The sequence below is a fragment of the Anas platyrhynchos genome, chromosome Z, assembly GCF_047663525.1.
Source record: "Anas platyrhynchos isolate ZD024472 breed Pekin duck chromosome Z, IASCAAS_PekinDuck_T2T, whole genome shotgun sequence".
NCBI classification, from domain to species: Eukaryota; Metazoa; Chordata; class Aves; order Anseriformes; family Anatidae; genus Anas; species Anas platyrhynchos.
Window position 1 is genome coordinate 80,900,087 of NC_092621.1, and position 16,781 is coordinate 80,916,867.

The 16,781-nt window shown below is 34.6% G+C and overlaps 1 protein-coding gene across 1 annotated transcript in view; it reads left to right on the top strand.

The window, feature by feature from the left end:
* Positions 1 to 16,781, top strand: part of RASA1 (RAS p21 protein activator 1) — a 58,696-nt gene that overhangs the window by 12,900 nt on the left and 29,015 nt on the right. The window contains exons 2-8 of the mRNA XM_027446193.3: positions 1,269 to 1,418; positions 5,175 to 5,310; positions 6,140 to 6,210; positions 8,895 to 9,012; positions 10,003 to 10,034; positions 10,585 to 10,637; positions 11,310 to 11,460. Coding sequence (XP_027301994.3) covers positions 1,269 to 1,418; positions 5,175 to 5,310; positions 6,140 to 6,210; positions 8,895 to 9,012; positions 10,003 to 10,034; positions 10,585 to 10,637; positions 11,310 to 11,460 — 711 coding nt within the window. The remainder of the gene's footprint in view (positions 1 to 1,268; positions 1,419 to 5,174; positions 5,311 to 6,139; positions 6,211 to 8,894; positions 9,013 to 10,002; positions 10,035 to 10,584; positions 10,638 to 11,309; positions 11,461 to 16,781) is intronic.

Sequence of the window (16,781 nt, forward strand, 5' to 3'; positions counted from 1 at the left end):
GCAAGGAGAGCTACACCAGCAACAGCACAGCTTTGCCAGGGTAAACAGCATCTACGCTGGTGCACGTAGTGCTTATCTGTACAGCTTATCTGCTTTTCATTCTGAGGCAAGCCCTCAGAGAAAACTTTTGATTTTGCTTCCATTTCATACAAAAAGTGTATCCGGCCAGATTTTATCAACAGCCCCACTGTATTTTTTTTTTTTTTTTAAAGAGGTAATTTTCATATCTGTTCTAAAATGCATTTTTTTTATAGCATGACAGATCTACACAAACAGGTAGAATCAGTAGGTGACTGAAGTAGTAAATGATGTAAATACCATAAAACAATGATAGTATGAAAACGGATGTTTTCTTGAACGTGGAGATTAAAGGTTAATTCTTAAGCATAGTGAGTTGATAGATGCAGACCTAATAAATTACGTTATGTAGCTCCAGAATATGCTGCAGCTTTGTAAGTGGCACAGTTGTTTTTCCTTGTAAAAAGTGATGAGAAACACCACTTGAGTTTTTATATTTCAATTACTCTCTCCATTGCTGCTCTTTTTTTTTTCTTTTTAGTGCTAAACCTAATGCTTAATCATTTGCGATCGAATAAGAGTTCTGACAAAAGCTATGTAAATAAAAAGAATTGAGGTAATGCTAATTAATGCTTTGCTGTTAAGTCTTACCTTTACTTTACAGATGGAAGTGTTCTTTTGTCATTTTCAGCAGTCAGTGACTTGCCACGCATCTGTACTTGCTTTTAATTTATAGGGTATGAATTGTGTTTAGGAAGGGCTCTTTTAGGACTGGATGGTGGTCTGGTAACTGCTGTCACTCCAGTTTGATGCAGGCTTTGCTACCAGGACATCTGTGTGTGTGAGCTAAGGAAAGGCTGTTACTTCTACAATTCATGTTTTAGGAAACTCCAGCCTGAACTGAAGCCCAGGCAGGCTTAAAACACAACAGTCTTCATTCAAGTCAGAAGTCATCTCAGCTTCTGTTTATTTAAAACAAGCAAATTGGAGAAAGAGGAAAAGATGATACTTAGAGCTTCTGCCCCATGGGATGGTTCAAAATGCGAGTTACTTGGTTATCTGAAATCTACGCTGTCTTAAAAGCACTTACTGGGAGGTTGCACCTGTAAATATGTAGTAACTTTGTTTGCAGGAAAAGATCACAATGATATCAGTTCCAATTGAAAGCTTGCTTTGGTCTCAGATATGTTCTGTAAGAATAAATGAAAATGTTAAGTTCTAAGGACACCCCTTGTAATTTTTTTTTTCAGGTGGTATCATGGAAAACTTGACAGAACAATTGCAGAAGAACGTCTTCGACAGGCGGGAAAACCTGGAAGCTACCTTATTCGAGAGAGTGATCGGAGACCAGGTTCATTTGTGCTTTCATTCCTTAGTAAAACAAATGTCAATCATTTTAGGTGAGAATTAAATGTTTTCTCTTAAAATACTGTATTTTTATTTATTTTTTTTAGAACACAGTACTGACAGCAATAACCACTATTATAATATTTTTGTCTTTTCATTCTTTTATGGTACCGCTTTTAACTTGTGCTTAGTTGTTTTAAAATACACTACTTAAGAATCACTTTATAGGTTAAAGAACAAAAATAAAAGGAAACCCTCAGTAGAGAGAGGCTTGTCTGAAGTTGTTGTTAATAGACTTAAAGTAACATGCAGGTTTCATTAGTCAGCCACAAAGACTGTTTTGGGACTGTTTCTCAGAACTCATTTTTAGCTCACAGAACAGACTTCAATGTTGAAGTGCTAGCAAGTATGATTGCTTCCTTAATTTTAAGAAAATAACAAGAAGAAATGAAGAGATTATGTATTTAACAATCAAAGGGTTTGCTTGAAACAGCTTTCAGTACATGTTAGAATTAATTGTTCTAAATACAAATAGGCCTTTATACAAAACTGTAACTAGGATTATTTCACTATTGGCAAGCTGTGTATATTAGTAAGTTCATTTATTCATTAGTGTAAATGAGATGTATTCTGAGACAGGCATGAATGTTAGTTAGCAAGTATTGTGTTGTAGTGTAACATTCACCTTCACCAAATAGTGTAGAAAAAATATTGGCGAAAGAGGAAGGAAAGTTTCTTTGTCAGTAGTAGAAACCTTTCTCAGTGGTCTTGATAGAAACAAACACAAACTAAACTCTTCAACTTCTGAAAGCAAATTATCCAGGATACCAAAGCATGACCCACTATGTCTGTGGTATACAAATGTAGGGAGCTATTGGATGTGTCTGTTGTGAGGTGAAATGTATTTCAGAGGTCCTGATCTAGCATAGGCATCAGCTCATAATTCCACTAAATTCAGGCAGTGTAGCACACAAATAGTATCTCATGTTTGCATCTTGCTATCTGAGCTAACAACTCCAGCTTTTCAGCTGTATTGATACTCTGTTGGGAACTGGTACCTGTCCAGCAGTAGCAGAAAATCAAGCTATATTTATGTTTTCTTTCTAGTACTGCTCTACAGTCCTGCATTATTTTTAATAACTTTAGGCTCTTGAAGCCAACCTCAGGGCACTTGAATATTGGTTCATGCCCACCATAGAAGTGTTGCTGGCATCTCAGGTAGAAAATGTTCTCCAACAGTTTCCAATTCCCTGAGGAAAGGGTCCTTACTGTATTTCCCAAGCTTAAATAATCTTTCATTCCAAGATCCATAAAACATACCAAGGAAATTAATTTGTGTTTTGTTGATACTGTTCTTCAGAGATTAGACACATTTCAATCTCATTTGCTGAATGTGTATTTTTTCTTTCTTTACAAAAAGTCAGGTCCTATGCTCAAGAATATTGTCAAATTTAACAATGTCAGTTGATGTAATTTCAAACAAATATAGGGATTAATCTCCTGCCTCCCACAAAGTACAAGCGCTCTCTCCACCAGAGCTTCATCTTTGCTAATTGCAATCTACCAGAAATGGGTGAAAATGTCATTGCTAAACAATCTTCCTCTTTTTGTTTCCTACAAGTATTATTTCCCACAGTTATTTCCCTAAAAATCCCAGCATTTTGGGTGAAAATGCTCGTGTACCGTGTGATTGATGGGCAGCATATGGATCTATTAAAACAATGTATTTTCACCCATTTTTTAGTGAGTTAGTGCATGATACCAAATATTGTAAAGGACAATGTTTATCTTCTAGTCTTGCCCTTCAGGATTTTCTGGGATTACAGAAGTCTTCTTGTATATATTGGCTCTGTGTTCCAAGAAAGTTTTTGTTTATGCTTGAAATAATAATCTGAAACACTGTATTTCAATAAGAACCTAATCTCTATGGAGTAATTCACCAAGGAATCTTGCCGAAAATATGCCAAAAGATCTGGTCTAAATCCTTTAAAGTTACGTTGTTATTTGACTCTTTATTTCATTGGTACATGCTTAAAAACTTCAGATTTCATCTCTGAAGATTCACCCTTATTTAGATTTTACACTATTGGTTGGGAGAAATAATTCAGCTCAAAGAACAGCTTGAGAAGAAAGAATTTTATTAAAGTATGAGTTTACTGACCTGGTAAAGAAAACAGGAGTAAAAACAGAAGAAAGCAGCTGCAGATAAGTAATATACTAATTTTTGGATGAGAGAGAAGTTTTGTGGCAGTTGATTTTTTTTTCTTTTTCTTTTTGAATTGTGCCCAAACATTGTAAAGGGATTAGCAGTGGAATACTGGGAAGATTCAGATACGTTTATTCTTTGTATTATTATTTATTTTGAAATATCCTTGAGATAATTTTCACCTCTTCTGGAGACTGGAGAGAGAATTAAGTTGAGTTCTCAGATTTTAAGTTTTTCCTTAATAAGCAAAATATGCTTACTTTGTTAATAATCTGTTTATTTTTTATACTTTATTTTGTATATTTTTCTCAGTTGATCAAAAGCAGTATATGTACACTTAGACTTCCATTTGTAGAGGTGTACCATAAGATATTTTAGAAAGGATTCTAACACTCTGCGACAAGAATTCTGGAGAAAAATAGGAAGGATTTTCTCCCTGTGATACAATTTATTGGAAGCTGCAGGTTTTATAAAAACAGATGATGTTTAATGGTTGTACCAGAAATGATAACTTTTATATAGATGAGTGTCTCCTTTTCACTTTGTGTGACTGAATGAGCGGTTCAGTCCCTGTGCCAGCATCTATTCCCTGCTCCCAGCTGCTTTCCAGATAACCCTTTAAGAATGTGAGTGAGCTGTTACAAAGGGCAGCTGTCACATCTGCATTGCTGGAAAAACTCAGGTCCAGTCGATGCCACCAATTTACATACTTCCTGTTGTTTCTTTGGATTATCTGGTCAAAAACGCTGGTTGTTTCAAATTAAGTACTTCTCTACATTTCTAAATGATTCTTGGTTATAGCAGGAATGCTTTTGATACTGTTAATCCTTTTGCCTAGGTCAGTTATTTTTGACTGCTTTTAGAATTTGTATGGACTAGCAATGAGAACAGATGTAGTACCTTCCATTTTTTGTATGACAGTGTTTTCATGAATCTGTATTTTAGGGAAAACACGGCCTTGAAAGAATAAAACAAACTTTTTAAAAAAGAATTCTTTGTGTATTAAAATACCGAAAATGTTCCATAAGCTTTTCCCTGACAATTAGCAAATACAGATTTAAAAAAAAAAAAGTATAAGAAGATATTTTAATTATTCCAAAGTAATTTCTTAATTTTTAGCATGGATAGCAAATTAGCTGCAAGAAAATTACTATTTTTGAAGATGTTTGAATTTTCTGCATTCTATAATCAAGTTCAGTTCTTATCATGAAAATAATTTGATAATTTATTAAATACATACATGTATTTATGTCCTGCATGATACACATGGTAGTGTTGTTGCATCTACTAGAGCACCCTGTCAGTTTTCCAGGACACTAATTACTTTTTTCTGTTTAGTTTATTTCATTTAGTTGTAGCAAATTTTTTCTTTTTTTTTCCCCTTCCTTTACAGACATAAGTAATTTCAGGTGAAATACCCATTAATTAAGGTTTGTACATCTATGTACAGAGAGGTTGTAATATGGTATTTTATTGAATGTAGATACTCTGCTTTAAAACTTCAACCTTACCTAATTTCCTTTTGCTTTAAAAAAAAAAAAGGGATTTTTTTCTACAGATGGGTCGTTTTACTTATGTCAAGCTTCCTTTTTTTTATTAACAGGATTATTGCCATGTGTGGAGACTATTACATTGGTGGACGTCGCTTTGCTTCACTCTCAGACTTAATTGGTTATTACAGTCATGTGTCTTGTTTATTGAAGGGGGAAAAGCTATTATTTCCAGTAGCACCTCCAGAGGTAAGTAGTAACATTTTTGCAGTAATATTTTTAAGAGCCATTTACTTGGTATCGTTAATCAGTACTCATAGTTTTCTTTGGAGAAGAAAAATCACTGCAGAAAGCTCCTGAGCATCCTACATAGGCTCAACGTATCATGAGGTATAAGGAATATAATAAAAATGCATTATTACTGATGGAAAATGATTATTAAAAAAATGCTGTTTAGTGTTTTTTTTTTTTTTTTTAATGAAAGCTAGATACTGGATATGGCTGTTGTCTCCAAAAGTAGCAATAGCATTGCAGGTGGATAGGCATAAACAAGAAAATACATGTATGTAATTCTTGGCTAGTAAGGAGTACCACTGTAATACAGGCAACCTTTATTGTTTTGTGATATTTTATGTATCTAAAAAAAAATATCCAAATATTCATACTGTGGATAATCAAAGTTTCTGAAAATGGGGCATCTTTCAATTTCTCATTGCTAAAACCATGCAAACAAAACTTAAAACCTAAAAATGTTTCTGATAGTTCAAGTTCTTTAAATTTCCATTGTAATTGGAGGAAATTTCAGAATTATATTTCCATGAGAATTAGCTTATTAGCAATGTATTCTCAAGATGAGAATGTACGTTATCTTTCATGGTACAAAATGAAACAAAGTAAGAACTCTCTAGCTGTAAGTGTACGAATTGTATTCTTAGTGGTTTTAAGCTTGGAAAACTTAATGCTGTCAGGGGGTATAGGTGACCATTACAAATCCTTTTCTTCAGAATAGCACAGTGTTGGGGAGAGGAGTCACAAGGCAGTGAAAAAAGTGTTATTTTTGCTCTCTTCTAAATTGTAGCCTGTGGAGGACAGAAGGAGAGTTCGAGCAATTCTGCCTTACACCAAAGTGCCAGAAACTGATGAAATAAGGTATGTTTTAATATAGGTAGTAGCAGTTCTGAGATTCTCAGAGTATGTATAGATACTAATAAGGATTTAAGTATACATTCATGTGCAATATGAACATGTCTTTTTCCAGTACGATATTGTTAGCGTAAAGGATGATTTCTCTGTTTTTGTTGTTGTTGGATATAACAGTAACGCTTTTTTTTTCTCTGTATGCTACTTTGTGTTGTACGGGAAGTTGCATTAGATTGTTAGAACTAAAATTAATTATGTTTCTCCGGTAAGTTTTATAAAGGCCTATATTTTTCTTAAAGAGGGCAAATTTGTATGAGAGAAAATTCTGTGCAGAAGTGTCTCACGAATATTTGAAATAAATGTTTTAGGCTGCTTTTTCCCTTAACTGTGTATAGGAAGTAGCTAATAGCAGATAAATAGTTCAAGCCAAAGTAATCCTTCCCACCAGAAAGAGAATGTGAGCGTTGACTACCTAAAAATTTGAAACTAGCATACTTAGTACCTTTTTTTGAACTAAGAAAGAAGGAGCAACATTAAAGAAACAAAGGCTTCTGATGTGCTAGTATGTATTTTGTTGTCTGTGCTTGGAAACTTTTGTTTCCAGTGACTTTTACTTTGTTCTCATTGCTTGTCTATTCTTCAAGTAAAGCACGAATGTTTCTTGCTTCCTTTCTCTTCCCCTTCTCCTTTCAAAAAGTCTGTATTGAACAAATGATATTTCAATGTGTAATCTCCAGTAATTTAAGACTTTAAAAGGTTACTGAACTGTGCTGGTTTATCATAACTTTGTTACATTGTTACTCATTTCCTTTCTAACACTGATACCTTAATTTCTTCAGTATTGTCTGTATGTTGATTTTTCATGGTACTCTGCATATGTGGGAAGGAAACAAATCCAACAGTCCCATCTCCAATAGAACAGCATATGCTAATTACTTGGAGTGATAATGCTTTTCTGTGATACTTTTCCAATTGAAAAAAAATAATTTAGTATGAGGGTTTCAAAGAGGTTTGCGCTGATTTTTAGTCTCATGAGACTGTCTTGGTTTCACAAGCTGATTTAACGTTCCAAGTGAATTGGGAATTGGCTTGTTTTTAGGAGTATTGATCTAAGATACAGTTGGGCTTGATGACCTTTTAGGTCCTTTTCAACTGAACTATTCTAATTTCCAGCAATACAGAAAAAGATATAAGAGCTTTATATCCTCGTTAGGGTGGAAACTTATTGCACAGCTCGCAGCCTAATCCAGCCTGACCTCCTTAAGGAATAATGTGATCATATTTATCATTGAGGTGATGATTTTCTAAGTAGGGGAGGAGAAGAAGAGGGTGGTAAAGCAAGGAGGGAACTCTAGTTACACATTTCAAGTAAAACTTCTTACTATGTGTAAGAATAAAAATACCAGTCAAGTCCAGTACGTGCTTACTGCACTTAACTTACAGGAGAAAAACATTTTGTTACTTTTCTACAATTTTTATTGTGATAGCAAATAATACCTTTTCTCCCTGTTCCAGGATACAGCTGAAATGCAGAGCTTTGTGATAGGCTTATGAGATCATGGTTAAAATAATTCTGTTCCTGGCATTGCCCGGAACAAAGTTCTCAGTTTGTTCTGGGTCAAATAAATGCACTCTGTGACTCAGTGAATCTTGACCGAAAACTTTGTAAATACTGATGAGGATATTAAAGTTAATAGCATTGCAGGATTAATTTCAGCATATCATCCATGCAGCAACTTACCGTGTAGTTAGTTCTTCATAATAGAGCTGATGTAGGGTGCTCTTACTGGCCACCACCCATTCTTACAGCTTAGGTTCATTAGCAGATGAATTAATTCCATGTTCCATTAGGCTTTTTTGTTTTAGCTGTTGGCTTTATGCACAATCTTAATGCCTTTTTTGGTAGCCATCTCAAATGAGAGAAATGTTCTTTGAAATTTGCTGTTTAATTTTGGACTGGATTTGTAGTTAATGAGCTTCAGTGTCTTATACATGTAGATACTTCCTGTACCCTTGATGCATCATCTAACTTGATTGAGAAGTCCTGCTATGCTACAGTGAAATGCTTACGTGTGACCTGAGTTTGGGATAATTTAAGGAGTAACTTACCCAAACCTTCTAGTAATGAAGCTCCCTTAGGCACGTTAATGCTTCTTATTTATGCTTTTCTTGTAGCTGATGGCATGGCTTTTCCAGTAACTATTCTATACTCTCTTTGTAGCACTTGTTTTCTTGTGTGAGAACATAAATAACAGATATTCCACGGGCTTCTGTTATGCTAGATTAGATTTCAGTGAAAGGAGTGTTATTTTCTTACAGACTACTAATGGCATTTTAATTGCTTTACTGGTGTTTTATATTTGGTCCATCTCGAAAAAATAAAAGTATTACTATCTTCTAATACTGTTGTGTTATTTCTGTCTTATGCATTGTTAGTACGCTTTAAAGTTGACAGAATTTAAATATGTATTACATTTTGAAAGTAAATTAAAGAAATATAAATATTCATATATGATAGCCACTTAAACCGTGAGAAAAATACATACACACAGTATGCTTGGAATATCCATGTATTTTCTTAAGCAGATTATCTCAAATGTTTTGCTGATATTCTGCTCAAGAATTCATTGTGTTCATTAAAGCTTGTATTGTGATTGTATTTCTAACTTTGTTATTACTGTAATTCTCTTTAGTTTCCTTAAAGGAGACATGTTTATTGTCCATAATGAATTGGAAGATGGCTGGATGTGGGTTACAAACCTTCGTACAGATGAACAAGGTCTTATTGTAGAAGACCTGGTAGAAGAAGTGGTAAGTAATTTTATATTCAAATCTTTGTGTATATATCTCTATGTGTGTGCATATAAATAAATATATGTAAACTACTGAAATCAGTGACACTTAACTGCCTCATTTTCAGTTACATGGTTTTTTTCTGAGCCTAGTAATTGGATCTAGTGGTTTTAAAAAAACTATGAAAAACATTTAAACCCTATTCAGTATCAAAAAAGCACATGTTGTCCAAAGAAATACAAATGAATGGTACTGTAAACTTGCTAAGCTGTTCCATAAACTCAGCTGTCTTTGTAAAGAATCTGCTGGTCATATAATTGCATTTGTGTCTTATGTTTGTGAATGTTTTGTGGCAAACTGTACAGGGTATAGTTTTATGTTGTGGCAGGCCTTTCTTTTAAGGTCAATACATAGAAAATGTTAGTGAACTAGTTGTACCTGGAAGGGTATATGCTAACTTGAGAAGTTAACCAGGTGACTTGCAGGTAACAGAGTTTACTGCAAGAGAAGAGACAGTTTAAAGGACTTGCTAAGCAAGAGCTTTTTATTTTATTTTTTTTCTTAAAGCTTAGCATTGCTTTGGATGTTTTCCTGTGTAGCATAGGTATTTTGCTGTTAGTGGAGTTACTTGCAGCTGCTTCTTACAGATCCAAGTGACAATGTGAATGGCTAAATTGAACTGGTATTACTAGAATATTAAACTGGAGACTTTTATATCAGTGGTGAAGTTAACCTTAAGAAAGCTGAGTTTTAAAACTTACTGTCTCTAAAGAATAGTTTGAAACACAACAAATAAAATCCTCTAAAGTATTGTATTTTGGCTGAATTTTCACTTCGTGAATGAAGAGGAAAACTTTCACAGAAGTGCAATAAGCCCTTTAGTTCAAAATATCTTAGGCTACATAATATGTTGGTTTTTTTTCTACAGAAGGTCTTTGTTCAGAAAATAAACTTCATAGGTTAATTTGTACTGTTTTCATGCACTTAATATGTTAATTTTCTCATTAGGGAAGAGAAGAAGATCCACATGAAGGCAAAATGTAAGGATTTTTATTTTTTTTTAATTAAAAACGAATCATAAAATAACTGATTGGAAACCTCATAGCTGAAGTTTACAGACTTTTGGGAAGATTAACAGAAGATACTGATTTTTTGTGTTAGGAAAAAAATATTTCTATATTAGAAGATGCACAGATAACTGACATGAAAGTCTTGCAAGTCTCAAACCTATAATTAAGGGATTTTGCAGTGTTAAAATCATCAGTGAATCCCTGTATGATCACTTAACGGCCAAAGTATGCACATTGGAGTATTTCATTAGGATTGTGTTTACTTCAGAGGTAACCTGTTCAGATCTGCTCAGCTATAAATGCTGGAGAGAGCAAAGTACCATTACAATAATGAATCTGTTAATCTTAGCTTTTTCATGCTGTTGGTAGAACATTATGCATTAAGCAGCATAATCTTACCTGCCTGTGTGTTAGGTCTTCTTAAATAAAGTTCAGTCCATAGGTGCCTTGGATGCCATCACAACCAAAAAAAGAGAGCTTGTAGTCTTGCTTTCTAATTTTTCTCTTCATCTTTGTTAAGATGGTTCCATGGGAAGATCTCCAAACAAGAGGCTTACAATTTGCTGATGACAGGTATTTGCACTTCTGGTATAGTGGTAGTCAAATAGCACAAAGCAATCTTATTTATCTTAACTTGTGGCAAAACTTGCTTTTATGTTTGAACTTAGGAGTGTCTTAGTTTGACCAGACTCCGGTTGTTATTGCAATAGAATACTACATTGAAATAAAACTTCTATGAATGTCAAGTGTATTTAAATTCTCAAATACAGTTAATTTAAAAATTTTGAGTGACATTCTTTTTGATTAATACATGTATTAAAAACTATTATGGGCTGGTAATATATTTCTCAGGAAAAAAAAAAATAGTTATGGACCCAAAGGGTCTTTTTGTAGACGAAGTATTTCTTTAAATGAAAACATGAACATTTTTGACCCATGCTGTTAAATAGAATACTTCAAATACAAGAACAAACACCATTAATTTTTGAAAACACCTAATTTTTTTTAAATGTTCTTAGGTAGGTGGATAGCCAGCTGCAGCTAAATCGATTTGTATTAACTTTGGGAGTGTAGCATTACTTTGTCTGATTTGGAATCTGTGTTGGAATTTACCTCCTAGGCTTTGTCTCTCTCCTTGAAGTGTGCAATTCTTGTTAATTTATACAGAAAGAGATTTTATGAGGGCTCATAAATAATACTGTAAGAAAAGTAACAGTAAATAACACTATTGTGATATCTTTTCAGTTGGTCAAGTGTGCAGTTTTCTTGTGAGACCTTCAGATAATACACCTGGTGATTATTCACTTTATTTTCGGACCAGTGAAAATATTCAGCGATTTAAAATATGTCCAACTGCAAACAATCAGTTTATGATGGGAGGCAGATATTATAATAGGTAAGTTTTAATGATAAGAAGATGTGTGTACTTTATGCTTGTGTAAAGAAACTGCATACTTTGTTCCTGATAATTACTTACTGGCATAAGACTTTAGTTTTCTTAACAGCATACTCAGCATTTCACCTAACTTGCTTAACAGTTACTTGTAACTGAGAAGTTCTTGAAACCGAAGCATAGCTTTTTTTTTTAAATTTATTTTTTTTCGAATTGTTCTTCTGTGAACCAGTTTCTTCATACAAAGTTGTGGATCATATGTGGAGGTGTAATTAAGAAAATGTATTGTCTTGAAAGCTACGATTTGTAATGTTGGTTCTTCTCTCTTTGAAAGAGGATGTTAGTTTTGTATGAGACATTCAGCAGAGATTTCAGAGTGTAAATAATAGAAAAGGATATTTGCCAATAAGGGAAAAAAAAAACTTAATTGTTGGATAAAGTTATTAAATGGTATTATAATGTCTGAGTGATACTTTGGTAAGAATTGCAGATGACTTCATTTAGAGTGAGGAAACTTAGAATGTGTTTGTTTTGCCAGTAGTACAACAAAACAGTAATCTGTACAAAAAGAAAAGTAGATTACAAGAGATATTACCCATTTCCATGGGAAAAGCTATCAATGCAGTTCTATCCGTGATAATATTTTTAGAGTTTTTGTAGATGTAAGACTTCTCAGTAGTAATAGCTCACCTCCATCTTTTCACACAATCAGAACTTTTCTAGTCTTGTTCACCTAGAACCAGGGCATCTAGTAGATCCTAGTAGAGAATTTCTCTCACTCGTTCTCAAATGTTCAGGTCTCCTAACTAAGAAGTACTGTGGATTTTTTTCACATTTTGTAATGGACAAAGGTGTGAGGTTAAGCAATTGGAACCTATGAATCTGTGCATATCCCACACCCAGGCTGCCTGAGTACATTAATCAGTCTGGCCTCCAGACATCCTCATTGAAAACTGAGCTGGCTGCAGTGCCAGCTTTTCATGCAGGTAAATGCTCCTGCCCATTCTGTAGTTACATGGCTTGTTAGGAGGATGGTAGGCCAGAAGCCCTCGCCGCTGGTGATGTAAAACTAATTAGCAAATTAGTGGAAGTCAAATTAGTCTCAAATGGTTTTGAAGCATTAAATAGCACACCTTCAGAAAGTTACAGCATTAAGTTACTACTTCAGAAAATTAATTTCCCAATGCTGAATTCACTTGAAGTATCTATATGAAATACATTTATCACAGGAGAACTCTTTCCTCCATATTATCTTATGTGGCTTATCTTAAAATTTAGTGTTTGTCCTCAGGTTGAAAATTTTGGCTTAAGGGAAATGCTGCTGTTTGTTTAAATGCATGTTTGGTTCCAGTAGTCTAACCTTTTCTATACTGAGCTGTTTCATTAGGTGTTCGCAAGATACCTCTTTTAAATTCTGATGCTACTATTAGACTGCATCTTTAAAAAACAAAAATAAAAATCCTTGGCAGTAGAGTTGTTTTTAAATGTTATTCTCTTGCAGTTTTGGTAATTGTAACCAGTGTGAAAAAATCGAATAGAATACAACCGATCTGCTCTTAATTTGCACAGGATTGGTTACGCTTAAGTTCTCAATAAATTATAGTCCAAGATCTTTCATACAAAAAAAAAATAATCTAAAGAATACTAAGGAAACTTAAAATAAGTTTTATTTCTCGGGTAGTTTGAATATCCAGACACAGGACTGGAAGCTTGGTGCCCTCTGCACGCAGTAGTATGTTTCCTTGTATTTCAGATGTGAGGCAGAGTTGTTCTGGGTGATCGTGTGGAAAATGGTGCTGGGTGCATCTCAGGCATCTACTATTGTGCTGCATAGGTAGACTGTTTCTTCCACTAACCTTACGCATTTCCATGTGCTGCCACCACTCTGTATGTCAATTTCTTAGATTTTTATATAAATTAATATGATTAATAGACTGTAGTTGCAGTCTGTTGTGAAGAGGTGGCTTTCATGATTTCATTATCTTCACATCAGCTCTACGTAATTGCCAATCCGGAGTCTTTTACCTGACCACTTGAGGGTCAAAATATATAGAGTATATATGGCGTTTTTATCGTAGGAATTATTTTGGCTATATAATAAAATCATATTTTCCCATGAACTTCAGGAAACAATGTAACTTTTGTGATCTTCTTGTTTATTCCATGGATAACAAGTTTCTCTGTTAACAGTCTCCTTCTTACATTTTGATGGAAAAACTGGCAAAGTCAGTTCTTGGTGCCTGTACTGAGTTTGGCTGGGATGAAGTTTGTTTTCTTCATAACAGCCAGTATGGTGCTGTGATTGGGATTTGTAACTAAAAATGTGTTGGCGAGACCAGCAGCATTTAGGCTTTTGCTGGGTGGTGCTTGCACAGCATCGTGGCTTTCTATGTTTCCCAGAGGCACAAATTGATCAAAGAGATGCTCAGCAATAAAAACTGGAAGGGGTGTTTGGTTTTCCAGTGGCTGTTGGTCAGAGTCTGTGTGGACATCTGCCTGCTTTTTGCAAGGTGGTGAGTGATAGTGCTTACATCACTCTTCCTTTCCCTCCACCTGCCCCCTCCCTCCCCACCTTTTCACTTACTAAACCCTCTTTGTATCGACCCACAAGTTTTCTAAAGTTTGCATTTCATGTTTCTCACGTTCTCTCCTGTCCTGTTGAGGGCAGGGAATGAGCAGGCACTGTTTGGTTTCTAGCTAAGAAGGCAGAGCCAGGCAGTTCTTTGTCATGCCTGGTGACAGGACAAGAGGCAGTGAGCACAAAAGGAAGTACAGGAAATTCTGTTCAGATGTAATAAGTTCTTTTACTGGAAGGGTGACTGAATGCAGGAGCATGTTGCCCACAAAGGTGTGGAGTCTGCACTCTTGGGATGCTACCCAAGGTCCAGAGCAACCTGCCATAGTTGACCCTGCTGTGATCAGGAGATCACCCACTTGAACCCCTCCTAGAAGTGCCTTCCGTGTGCAGCAGTTCTGTGGAGAACTTGCATATGCTTCACAGTTTTTGTGGGTTTGTTTGTTTTTAAAAACACCGATGTTTCAGTTCTGATTTTAGAACCTGTGGTAGGAGATGCGTACCAGACCATTTCTTCTGTCCTCTCCGTCTGCCTTCTTTGCTAAATTCAACCTACATAACAGATGACTTTCAAAGATAAACAAACAAAAAAAAGTGATACTAAAGTTTAGTTTGTTTCTATTGATTCTACTGCAAAGAAGTGTTGACCCAGCAGTTTCTAGAGGGAATTTAGTTTTCAAGTTATCTTTATCTTAACAGACAAGATGATCTGAAAATTTAATAGTTGATTGGAAGACACTTTTGTTTCCAACTGGGGAATTAAATCTGTGTTTTGATATGCTAAACAATATGGATCTAACATGTTCATTCTTTTTCTTTATAACTTAACGTGTAGAAGGCTGTAGCTTCTGCTTTTTGGATTCTTCATTATTTTAAATGTCAGTGGTTGGAAAATCTTGAATCGATTCACCCTTTAAATTTAAAAAAAAAAAAAAAAGATACTGCTCATAATGATAAGATGCTTTTAAAATTACATAGGTAGCCAAGACCTGAGGAACCTAACAAGCCCTATGCTCTGCATTCTAAAATCACTAAAGAAACTGTAATGTACTATTGAGATCATCTTTATTTTTGTATATTAAACCAAGCTTAAGGATTTTTTTATCCTTGCTTATTTATACCTTCCTTCATGTGTTTTGTGTAAGGTTTTTGTTGCTGTTAGACATTGAGAAGGGTTATGATTTCTTTTTTCCTGTCCTTTAGATGAGTTTTGTGGTCAGTCTGATTTCATGCTTGACTTCTCACATGTTAGGTAGCTCTCTGATCATTTGTTAAGTCATGTTTCTAGTCTTGCCTGGAGATACCTGGTATCTTTGTGTGTTTGCAGTGCTCAGTTTGTTCAGCCGTTTCAGCTGCACTAGTGTTGAAGCAATATATGTATGACCACCCAAACTGAGTTCACTTCAGGGAGCAGAAGGCTAAGAACTAAGTCCTTAATCACTCCATCAAGGCATAAAATACTAGTCTATATGGCACACTGGCTACAGAATGAGTTCTCAAATACAGCTGAATTTATTCTGCAGCCCATTTTATGAAATTGGAAGAAATTAGGCACTTGCTTCCTATGTTAAGGAACTCCTGGCAGCATTTTTAACCAAGGAAGGAGAGAAGGTACAGATAGTCAAGGTATTCTTGGTCTGATGGATAAGAACAAATACTGAATGCTGTTTTATTTATACCAAGATGTTGGCAGCAGCTATTTTACGTGCCAGATACGATGACGGAGTCATTTTATACAGTGTGGTAAACTTTCAATTTTTACAGAGAAAATGATACACCAGGTGTATCTCAATAAAAATTACAATTATTTCATTTAAATAATAGCGAAACTCAAGTCATTTTGCAAGGCTGATAACTAAAATTTTATGTGGAACAATTCATTATTTTATCAAATGTGTACTAATTCATTGCTTTAGAAGACAGGAAGGTGGGCTAAGATATCTTGCTGTTTTATTTAAATGTTTTTGAGTTTGTTTATACTGTACCATATCTTTTCCGTGTTGGACATAGCTGTATTCAATTGTAGTAGGTCAAAAATATCTTCAATGTGCTTTGGTTATATTTGCAGAAATTGCAACCTGTGAAGTGAGAAATCATGTTCAGTATATTTCTACTTACTTAGTTGTTGTTTTTCAGTTTGATATTTTGTATATTAATGATTCATTTGTATTGGTGTTCATGTTGCTGTTCTTTGTTACAGTGTAAATTTCAGTAAATGTAAAAATAAGTTTAAGCAACTCATTTACCTTGAATTTCAGCTTGTGAATGTCAGTTTGTCTCCGGAGCCTTCCAAAGTGTAATCTGAATCTAATAATGATGCAGGCTTTCCTGTAGAGGGGTGCTACTGATTGTGTATTTAATTTAACATGAAAATTTAGTGATTTCCAAATATAATCTGCATGATCTGTTACAGCTCTTTTCTATTTTCTGCTCTTCCCTTCCTAGGAAGAAATTGTTTTATAGACTGCAGTCTGAACCATTCCCTGTTTACTCTAGGACTTTGAAAGCTATTATCAATGAACTAGCAATTTTCAGCTTAGTTGGAGAACTAGTAAAGCACATGTGCTATTTGAGTATGGGAAAAAAGCATCCTTGTTTGGCATTTAAAGCAACTAAACAAATCTGCAGATTTTAAACTTTAGACACTGTGAATTTTGTGGTTTTTTTCCTCAATGTTAGCAAATTCTCATTGCTGCAAAGGAGATTTTGATGTTTAGCACTTGATTTTATTAAATGTTGACAAATTTCT